The sequence below is a fragment of the Arctopsyche grandis genome, chromosome 1 (assembly GCF_051622035.1).
Source record: "Arctopsyche grandis isolate Sample6627 chromosome 1, ASM5162203v2, whole genome shotgun sequence".
Classification (NCBI taxonomy): domain Eukaryota; kingdom Metazoa; phylum Arthropoda; class Insecta; order Trichoptera; family Hydropsychidae; genus Arctopsyche; species Arctopsyche grandis.
The window spans coordinates 20,228,497-20,239,807 of record NC_135355.1 but is presented as its reverse complement, the minus strand read 5'-3'; the positions used below and the strand labels follow the sequence as shown (position 1 = coordinate 20,239,807).

The 11,311-nt window shown below is 37.2% G+C and overlaps 2 protein-coding genes across 2 annotated transcripts; both read left to right on the top strand.

Moving 5' to 3' along the window:
- Positions 1 to 1,153: 1,153 nt before the first annotated feature.
- On the top strand, positions 1,154 to 4,841 carry Nmt (N-myristoyl transferase). The gene has a single exon (XM_077431425.1). The coding sequence runs from the start codon at positions 1,298 to 1,300 to the stop codon at positions 2,834 to 2,836; it is 1,539 nt and encodes a 512-aa protein (XP_077287551.1). The 5' UTR covers positions 1,154 to 1,297; the 3' UTR covers positions 2,837 to 4,841.
- A 2,468-nt stretch (positions 4,842 to 7,309) lies between these two features.
- Positions 7,310 to 11,311, top strand: LeuRS-m (Leucyl-tRNA synthetase, mitochondrial). Its single transcript, XM_077429417.1, has 6 exons — positions 7,310 to 7,534; positions 7,780 to 8,235; positions 8,312 to 9,701; positions 9,785 to 10,026; positions 10,105 to 10,338; positions 10,424 to 11,311. The coding sequence occupies exons 1-6, from the start codon at positions 7,493 to 7,495 to the stop codon at positions 10,652 to 10,654; spliced, it is 2,595 nt and encodes an 864-aa protein (XP_077285543.1). The 5' UTR covers positions 7,310 to 7,492; the 3' UTR covers positions 10,655 to 11,311.

Sequence of the window (11,311 nt, the reverse complement as noted above, 5' to 3'; positions counted from 1 at the left end):
CAAAACGTAATTCGTAATCACTTCGTAATTTGTAATTCGTGCAACAATTTCTTTCCGAAATCAGTCGATTCAATATCTTTAACTTTATTTTGATTCGAGTTTCAATTCCTTTTCGAAACCATCCGTTGAAATCAAATATATTTATCGACAGTTGGTTTTTATATATACATAGTACAGTATTCATGATTTTCATGGCAAAAATTGTCTTTGTGACCACGGCAATGTGACGAATAGTCCAATTACCTGGGGGGGGGCACCAAGATTAGATTTCTTCAAAAGGGAGGCCTGATAGCAATAAGTATGGAAATCACCGTAGTAACGAGATCTGGAGTGTCAGATATTTCGTATTCGCAATTTTCGTGGCAACGATTGTCGTTAACACTGTGGCGGCTCGCTTATACGACATGGTCGAGTTTGGTTGCCTTCCTGCGAGTGGGGACCAACCCGGCTGGGTTCGGAGAGCTACTACTCACTCTGTCTTCAGCTGTCATACAATAAACACGTGCATTAACATGCCAGTCGTCTCATTCGTTCATCCTCCATAACACTAGCGATATCTATGAAATTTTTCATATCCATTTTGCAACCTGTGGTTGCAATGTGAGAACTGAATATGGAAAATTTCGTACATATCGGTGTAGATTCGCTAGTGTTAAGAGGACTGAACAGCAGCGCCTTGTCCATATAAACGTACTTTACTTCTCCCTTCCCCAATTATGGCACTAGAGAAATTATTTTTTAATATTCTATGAATATTTACCATTGGGGTGCATCTATCGTTTTATTTTTTTGATTAATTATTTTTTATAGGAGCTAGGAGCCTAACCAAACATCTATAAAATCGCCTCTTTTTTACACCCACGAAACGAGTCCAGCGTGCTTATTTAACGGTCGATTTAAAGTCGATCAGTTTTGGAAAAGAAAATAGGAAAATACGAAACCTCGATTTTGTCAATTTAAAATACGTTTTATCTGGTCGAAGCGCAACTGTCGCATTCACTCAATATATATATTGATATATATATTATCGCATTCACTCAATATATATATCGAAGAAAGGAACGGTAACAAAATTAAGGTTTCGGGTGTACAGCCCTCTTAACGGTGCCATTGAGCAAAGAGCAAAGAGCCGATGGTCGTCAACGAGGGTGTTTCGGGCGACGGTGTGATGATAGCGCAGTAGAGCGCTGCCGTACCGACTGCGGGTGGCGGTGCCCCTGGCGACGGCGCGTGCTGACCGCCGGTGTCACTTTCGGCCGTAGATATCACCTCGTCACTGTCACCAGCAGCACCAGTCATGCGGGAGTCGCCGGCCGAGGCGGCCGAGTCGGTCGACCCGGCGGAGGGTGTCAGCGGTGTCGGAAGTGTCGGAAGTGGCGAGCCGGTCGCCGCGCCCATCAAGCCGCCCAAGAAGCGCAACAAAAAGCGCAAGAAGGGGGCGACAGCGGGCATGTTGGATGCGGCCACGTTCGCGGCCAACGGCCCCGCCGCCGCCGCCGTCGCCGAACACCTCAACATCAGCAAACTGCTCAACTTCGACCTGCGCTTGGCCATGGAGATGATGACGATGCAGCAGAATCGCAGCGGCGGCGGTAGTGGTGGTGGTGGTGGCGGTGGTGGTGGTGGCGGGGGTGGGGGTGGGGGTGGGGGGGCGGGCAAGAGGGAGAGCGCGTCGGCAGCGAAAAAGTACCAGTTCTGGTCGACGCAGCCGGTGCCGCGCATGGACGAGCTGGTGTCGGTGAGCGAGGCGATCGAGCCGGAGAAGAGCGTGGCGGAGATCCGCAGCGAGCCGTACAGCCTGCCCGAGGGCTTCCACTGGGAGACGCTGGAGCTGGAGCGGAGCGAAGTGCTGCGCGAGGTGTACACGCTGCTGAACGAGAACTACGTGGAGGACGACGACTGCATGTTCCGGTTCGACTACCAGCCGGCGTTCCTGGAGTGGGCGCTGCGGCCGCCGGGCTGGCGACGCGCGTGGCTCTGCGGCGTGCGCGTCTCCAAGTCCAACCGACTGGTGGGGTTCATCTCGGCGGTGCCGGCCGACCTGCGCATCTACGACCGCGTGCAGAAAGTCGTGGAGATCAACTTCCTGTGCGTGCACAAGAAGCTGCGGTCGAAGCGCGTGGCGCCCGTGCTGATCCGCGAGATCACGCGGCGCGTCAACCTGACGGGCGTGTTCCAGGGCGTGTACACGGCGGGCAAGGTGCTGCCCAAGCCCATCGCCACCTGCCGCTACTGGCACCGCTCGCTCAACCCCAAGAAGCTGATCGAGATCGAGTTCTCGCGCCTCTCCAAGAACATGACGATGCAGCGCACGCTCAAGCTGTACCGGCTGGCCGAGACGCCCAAGACGCCGGGCTTCCGGGCGATGCGCGCCGCCGACGTGGCCGCCGTCGTCCGGCTGCTCAACGACTACCTGAGCAAGTTCGACTTGGCGCCCGTCTTCTCCGAGCGCGACTTCCAGCACTGGTTCCTGCCCAAGACCGGCATCATAGACAGCTTCGTGGTGGCCGACGAGGACGGCGCCATCACCGACTTCGTCAGTTACTATTCGCTGCCGTCTACCATCATGAATCATCCCGTACACAAGACGCTGAAGGCCGCGTATTCTTTCTACAACGTCGCCACCGCGACGTCGTGGGTCGACCTGATGACCGACGCGTTGATATCGGCCAAGAACGCCGGCTTCGACGTGTTCAACGCTCTGGATTTGATGGACAATCAAGAGTTTTTGAATTCGCTAAAGTTTGGCATCGGCGATGGAGATCTGCAATACTATTTGTACAATTGGAGATGTCCCAGCATGGAACCGTGGAAGATCGGACTAGTTTTACAATAGTAGATCGCATTCCGCTTCCCTCTAACGTCCCTGTAACGCCCACTCCTCACACCAAGTTTGATGAAAAGCGCCGCAAGCGAGACGCTCAATTCCTAATCGAATTGAAATATTTTAAAATAATATTATTTTCTTTTTTTATTATCTATCGTGGAGATTTGCATTATTTTAAAAATATTTATGACATATTAAAAAAGCTGTTTTGTTTGATATCTACCTTTTATTTTGATATTGTTGTAATAATTATAGAGGTCTAGTCGTGATAATTTTGCACATTTGTAAAGTTGCCTTATTGTAGACTGTTGAGGCAAAATTATTTGAAGATATTTATATATATATGTATTTGTATTACTAGTTCTTTATTGCGATGGATTTTTAATGGGTGTAGACAAATTCAAAAATATTGTGTATATAATAAAATTTATATAAACCGACACGAGCTGACACTATCCAAACTGATAAACTTCAAGCTGATAAATTTAGATTTAGATATTCGAATCTAAATTTTGACGCCTCGTTGAATCTCGACTAAGATAAAACGATTACCTGCCACCACATTAAATTACAATAAATAAAATAAGACATTTAAATTTTCCTCGACAAATATATAATTACTCAAAAAGTCGTCTCGATTCCGTTATTTTATTTTAAATTAAATATAAAATTAAAACATTTCCATTCATTCTTTTGATATAAATTTTTTTACGTAGAAATTGACTAATGTTTTTTCCCCCTAATGTTTACTAAAATACAATTTTACACAATAACCAAGTTACCATCAATTTTGAAGATGAATTTTTTTGCAAATTCACTTTGCTGTCACAGGATAATCAATTATCAAATCGAGATTTTCAAACGCGACTAGGACACGTTATGTAAAAGATACTCGCTACATATGAATGTCACTGATTATCAAAGCATTATATATAATTTGCTGTTGTTTTTTTAAAAATAAGAATTTTCTAGTAGAAAAATGTATATTGAGGATTGCCTGTTATAATAAAAGCTTTTTCGGCAAAACATTTTTTTACATTATTATATAAATGCGTATTTATAACATTTTAAGGTACGTACGTCTAAATCAAAGCTTTAACTCTCTCCTAGCCAAAATCCATTAAATTAAATTTGCAGGCCATGTACACATATAAATAAAGTATCAACTTGTCGATATAAAATACTGCATATTATTGTGTACATAATTCAAAGCCAGGGAAACCTAAATTGAAGATGAATGTTTTATTTACTAGTACTGTGATTCTCATAACTGCAAAATTCACTACAATTGTCATTAATTCTCTATTTTCTGTAATAATATTCGGCGAAATGATTAATTTGTCGGTAAATATTGCAGTTTTTTTACATTGCTCCGCTTAAGAATTTCAGTGGATTGGTAATTTGAAATCACTATTGGATTGGTAATTACTATTGGAAACAGCTAATAGATTGGTAATTTGATACCACTAGTTCAGCTAGGGGGGGGGGGTTTATTAAAATAATTGTTGAATTGTGTTGGGGGCGCGCTGTACCCTTGAATAATGTGCTACATTTTTTTTAATATAATGTGATATATAACTGAACCTTGACATAGTATTATTTTTTGAAAAATGTGAAGTAAAATAGTGATGGTGAGCAGGTCACAAGATTGGCAACAATTGAACTCTAATATGTTATGTATATGGATGTTGGACTTTGTTTGTAATTTCTTGCTGAACGCAATTTTTCACTCCCTTTTATATAATTTCTCACGCGCTTGTGGTTTTTCAATTTTACGGGTGATACATTTATCTTTGTCGTCTATGTGAAAGATTGGGAAGGTTTCTACGAACTATATTGACTTTTTAATATAATCCTATCTATATTCCTTAATTAATATTTCTTATGTGAGTTGATGTTTCAAAAACGTTTAATGATACTAGTTTAATAATCGTTTGACTGACCCTCAACGTTACTGGTTTAGTGTTGAAGGTCAATGTACCTACCATGAATTAAATAAATGATTTTAAACATGTCAATTACACGTTTATTTTATTAATGCCCATTTCATTCTCATAAAGTTGAACCGTCCTCATTGATGTTCAAATTTGCAATTGGAGTACATACATACATACATACATTTCATAAATATATTGATTTATGAATTATTTTGAATTGCAAATTTGAATTCTTCACAAATTTCGTAACAAGAAGTATCGGAATCAACAGTTATTTCTTTTTAAGTTTGTCAGACGAGTATGAGTTTTTTTTATGTATATTATTGTGCCTGTTCAGCCTTTTTCGTCATTTCAGATTTTCCAGGGGGGGGGCAAAAGTTGGCCAATTTGTGGTTGTTTTCTATGAAAACTTTTTAAGAAGCTTCTAATCGACATTCAGGATTTGTAAGTTTCTGCTGATCTAAGCTTTTAATAAAAATGAGTAATATTTCATAAAATGACATGCACATTCATGACCTGGTCAAATCTAGGAGGGGGGGAGGCAAATCCCCCTCATGCCCCCGCCAAGAGACTTTCTTGCACAAGTATCTTTTGCATTGAAAGAGTTGGCCCAATATCAAAGTAGGGATGCCAAATTATTCGACTTTTTAAGTATTCGGTTAGTACGAGTATCTGCTTGGTTAAGAATTTATTGTTTGAGTTGAAAACTAGTTTTGCAAATTTCTTGTATCCATCCTTAGCCATACATACTCTTACTACTCGGGTACTAAAAAGTCAAGTAATTTGGCTTGTAATTAAAAGATTTATAATGTAATTGAATAATTTTACGCTTGATGAAACATTTTTTGATAAAATTTTGCCTATATATGTAAGTAAAGGTCATTTGTTTAAATAAAATCCTTTCAATGATATTACTTTCTGTGTTCTCACTATATACATATGTATGTATGTATTAAAGCAGTCTGAAATTAGAAATAAGAGAATGTCTTTTAGGCAAGATGTGCTATATAGCTGTAATCTTATGATTTCTAATGCTGGAATGTAAATTATTTATTTACAGACAATAGATGAAATTTTGTGATCATGCGAAAAGTCGAACTCGAGATTTTTACTGATTCAAACTTGGCATCGGTCACTGATCACGTTTTCATGATGTAAAAGAAATTTGTGTTTGTGTATTTTGGGAATTATTTGAACACTGTTAGTTCTGTTGGTTACTGAAATGCTTATCGATAGAACGTAAATTTTGAAATTGACCAGAAGTGGTACCTTCCCTTATAGATGTCATTTTGGATTGAATTATCTGTTAAACCGCTCAACAGATCACACTGAATTTTTTTTTACATGTACACAATAGAAATTATAAATTTTATATACTAGAATATGGTTCGGTGATTACTAGTCAAATGTGAACCGGTCACACGTGATCATCCGTCACACTAAAACTGGTCACACCCTAAAATTAAAAATTGGTCGAATTTTTGGGTGTGACCAGTTTTTTCGTGACCAATTTTCGGGTGTGACCAGTTTTAGAGTGTGACGGGTGATCACGTGTGACCGATCTAGAGCAACCGGTTGTCCTGTGACCGGTTCACATATGACTAGTAGTCCGTTTACCCTAGAATATATGTGAACGATAGCTTCAGCAGCTGAATGTGTGTGTGTGTGTCGTATGTATGGGGTGACCAGCGGCTGTGTGTGTGTGTGTGTCGTCGTCTCTCGTTCAGCTCGCTCTGGAGCAAGTGCTGGAACAGGGCGGGGTGGGAAATTAGACACGGCAAGTCAAGGTATCCTTGTTTATTAAGGAGCAGATGGTGAGCCGGGTAGTTTCTCGGGGCCTCTCGCCTCTCGCCTGTGTCCCTTTATGGCGGGGGCTGTGGATTAGTACGCTGGCTGGTCAGTCAAAGTAGATCAGCCACGCCAAGACCGTCTCGGCTGGCGGATGGCGGTCGTCTCGTTTGACAGATGAGCGCGCCTCGTAAAATGAGTGCGCGCCCGTAAGAGCCCAAAACACGGCCATGTGGGTTTTTTGGCTCGGACAATATGTGCTCTTCATGAGAAAATTCAAATATGTATAATCTTTGTATCAATGTGATGAAAATTAAACAAACTCATTAAATTTAATAAACCGGAAGTGGGATTTTTTCCTCTTACATAATTAAAAAAAAGTGACCACACGATTTTTACCGTATCAAGTTGAAAATTTACATTTTTTCTTTATGTACTCACTTAGAGTTGATAAGGTTTTGGTTAAAATTCGTAAACCGGAAGTAATAATTTTTTTAAAAGAGTATTTCACTATTTTATTTTGACCTTTTAAATTATTTCTATATTTTTGATATTTTATGTTTATAATATTTATATTAAGTAATAAAAAATTAAACAAAATCCGAGAACCTTACAATTGTCTTGTGTGTTCTGCAGAAAAAGTAAATTATATTCGTTGGTCATTTGGATTTGAAAATAAAAAACCTTTGAGTTCTCCATGGTGTTTCTGTTCACCACTAATTGATAGCAATTTATCAATATACCGTCGATTATTTTTAAGTGATCAAAAACTAGTTTTTTACTAACCTCTTCTTACTTTTTTCTTATCCATCTTGTATTCAAACAAAAATTTAAATAGCTATTGGCCTGGAATTCGTTGTTTTAGACTAATGTCAAAATTGTATAGGTTTGTCCGTGGATAATTTTGAGGCTGGTTTAGGTTAAGTTCAATTCTATTGCAATGCAATCGGCGCGTCCAGTTGCACGAGGCCTTTACAAATGGGTATTATTATATTGGACTTTGACAATTACATAACATTCAGTCATAGTTTTTATAATTATGTTCATCAAAAAATAATCCCAGCAAATATATTATTTATAAATTCACTACATAATTCAGGATAACTTAAATTTTACACAATTTAATTTAGTTTTCTTGATTGTTTTTATCTATCTTTAGACATGTTGCATGAATTGGGAAAATCATTGATATCTTGTATATGTATATCTTTAATTTATTTTGTTTAGGGAGAGAAATTGAATTCTGAAACAAAGATAAACATAGAGCGTTACTGGAAAGATTATGTATTGAATGCAAACAAAATTTCAGTTGAAAATGGGAAAAAATGTTATATTTTATCAATGTTCCCATATCCCTCTGGTAATTTACACATGGGGCATGTCAGAGTGTATGCAATATCCGATAGTATCGCCCGATTCAAGAAAATGATCGGAATGAACGTAATACATCCCATGGGTTGGGATGCTTTTGGATTGCCTGCCGAAAACGCTGCAATTGAAAGGGAAGTGCAACCATGCGACTGGACAAGGCAAAACATCAACAAAATGAAAGAACAATTGCTATGTCTCGGATGCGACTTTGATTGGGATAGAGAAATCAACACATCTGACGCTTCCTATTACAAATGGACTCAGTATTTATTTTTAGAACTTTATAATGCAGGCTTGGCATATAAAAAAGAAGTTCGTCAATGGTTTCCAATTACAATATTAAGTGTTTTTGTGCATGTGAAGTACATATATAAATGTATATTTTTAGGCTTTCGTCAATTGGGATCCAGTTGACCAGACGGTTCTAGCTGAAGAGCAGGTTGATGCTAGAGGACATTCGTGGCGCTCTGGAGCCAAAGTTGAAAAGAGACTTTTAAATCAATGGTTTATAAAAACCACACGTTTCGCTAAGCAGTTGTATGATGGTCTTGGTGATCCGGGACTATTAGGTTGGAAAGATATAATTCAATTACAAAAACATTGGATTGGGGAGTGTAATGGAATATCTATTGATTTTTCGTTATGTTATGATAAACAACCACTTCAATATATAAAAGTATTAACAGGCTGGACTGATAAGCCGGAATCTCTCTTGTGTGCAAAATTTTTGGCAGTACCTCACACAAGTTTCTTGAATAAAAAAGATTTAATATCTCAGGAAAATGACAATTTTAAAAGATTGTGGGTTACAGCAACCAATCCAATAACCAATGAAAACCTTCCGATTTTCATAACAAATCAAATCATGTTTGCTGAGGGTTGTAATGCGCACATAGGTTGTCCAGAACTGAATGAGACGGATGAGTATTTTGCATCTATTGCTTCTTTGCCAAATAACAATAAATCTTTTAATATCGCATCTGAAAGCCAGCTTAAAGTAATTCGACAAAAAGTTTGCGAAACAGCACAGTTAAAAAAAGTTGGTGGTTATTTAGTTAGTTCAAAATTAAAAGACTGGCTGATATCTCGACAAAGATATTGGGGTACACCAATACCGATAATATATTGCAAATCGTGTGGACAAAAACCCGTCACTTTTGAAAATCTTCCTGTAACGTTACCCCATATAAAGTTTGCTCAATCACTTAAAAAGGGCGAAGAATGGATCAGTACTCATTGTCCAGATTGTGGGCGAGATGCAATTAGGGAAACCGACACGATGGATACGTTTGTAGATTCTTCATGGTATTACTTCAGGTATTTGGATTCCGGAAATACCTCGGCTCCATTTTGTAGTGACCTTGCTTGGAAAAATATGCCTGTGGATTTGTATATTGGTGGAAAAGAACACGCAGTCTTACATCTATATTATGCGCGTTTTATAAGTCATTTTTTACATTCTATTGGAAAAACTCCAGAAAGTGAACCATTTCGAAGGCTTTTAGTTCAGGGAATGGTAAAAGGAAAATCATATAAAATTAAACACAGTCAAAAATATATTTCTGAAAGTGAAGTAAAAATAATTGACGAAAAGAAAGGTCTTGCTGTAACATTGGATGATAATCTCCCCGTGGAAATCAATTGGGAAAAAATGAGCAAATCTAAATACAATGGAGTCAACCCATCTGAAGTGTTTAGTGAATATGGATGTGATACTACTCGGCTCTTGATGTTAGCAGATGTTGCTCCAACTTCACATAGAAATTGGTCGACTCAAAGTACGGCATATCAAATATTTGTACATGCAGTTCGCTCTCAATATATTTTTGATTTACTACAATTAACATTTTGTATTTTTTAGCGTTTCCGGGGATATTAAATTGGCAACTTAAACTTTGGCAAATGATGAATGACTTAATTAAATCACGTAACGATGTCATAAATAGTGAAAAAATATTAAGTTCAGAGGAATTTAAAAAAAGTGAAATTGAATTATGGGAACAAAGAAATTTATATGTTGCAGAGACGACTTTTAATTATAATTTCACAAACCAATTAAGTGTAGCGATATCAAGAATGCAAACACTAACAAAATATATAAAAGTATTTTTTCTTTATGATAAAAATAAAACGTTATTTTAAATATGAATATTTTCACATCAGTTTTTATATATATTTTAGAAGGTAAAAAATGATTTCATAGGATTGAGTAGTGAATATGAACTAGCTCTTGCTGCCCAATTCTTAATGTTGGCCCCAATTGCTCCTCATTTTGCTTGTGAATTGTGGGCAGGTCTCATCAGTGCTGAAAAAAGAATTAATAAAACATCTCATCTAATTGATTGGGAAAAAAATATTCTCAATCAAAAATGGCCAGTTGTCGATCCAAATTATTCACTGGATGTGTTAATAATGGTTATATAAATCATTCATATTTATGAATCTATATATATTCACACAAATGTATTGATTAAGAGAATGTTATATTTTATGATTTTAGATTGGAGGAAAAAATGTAAACATAAAGATTTTACGTGACGAATTCAACAACTTAACAGAAGAAAAAGCCTTAGAGCTTGCTTTAAATGATTGTACTGTTCAATCCATTGTGAAAAAAAAAGGAGTCAAAGAAACTATGTTTCACTTGTATCCTAATTGTAGAGCAATTTTGAAAATTAGTTCTTCAGAAAAAATCAATATTTTTAAAGGAAGTGTGGAGAGTTCACTGTAATTATGGAAAATACAAGAGTATTAGACCAATTAAAGAAAATGTATGAAAATAATGTCATCTACGAATATTTAATTTAATTTTCATGTTAAAAGTAGATTGCTGATTTTCATAGACTTTTTCGTCGGAATATATATGTATAAATAGTGAAAAAATATTGACTATACTGTTATAAATAATTGCATATGTCTGTATTTATTAAAGTATGTATCTTCTGAAATATCAGGTCTTTTCTTATCATATGTTTATTTGTCAGTAAAGCAACTTGTTGAAATATAGTTTTATTGAAGTATTCTTTAAATGAACTTTTAGTTGTTTTCGTTTAATTTCTTTATAGAAAGTGAGAAGTAAAAAAATAAGTTGTTAAAAATAGTGATTTAATCTGAACAATATTGTGATAATTGGATTAAAAAATTTACTTATATTTGTCAAATTCTTGAAATCTGGGAGATGCAATTGTAAGAGTTAAATTCATTATTATTATTATATATGGTAACTGACCTGCAAAATTTATCTTTTTGTTTATTTGTATCCTCTGAAAATCTGGAATTCATTAAAAAAATTGCGAATAGCGTGGGAATTTTTAATATTAAACTAGGTGATAATCTAAGAGAAAGAATTTAGAACATTTATTCTACAAATTATATTTTGATAACCATT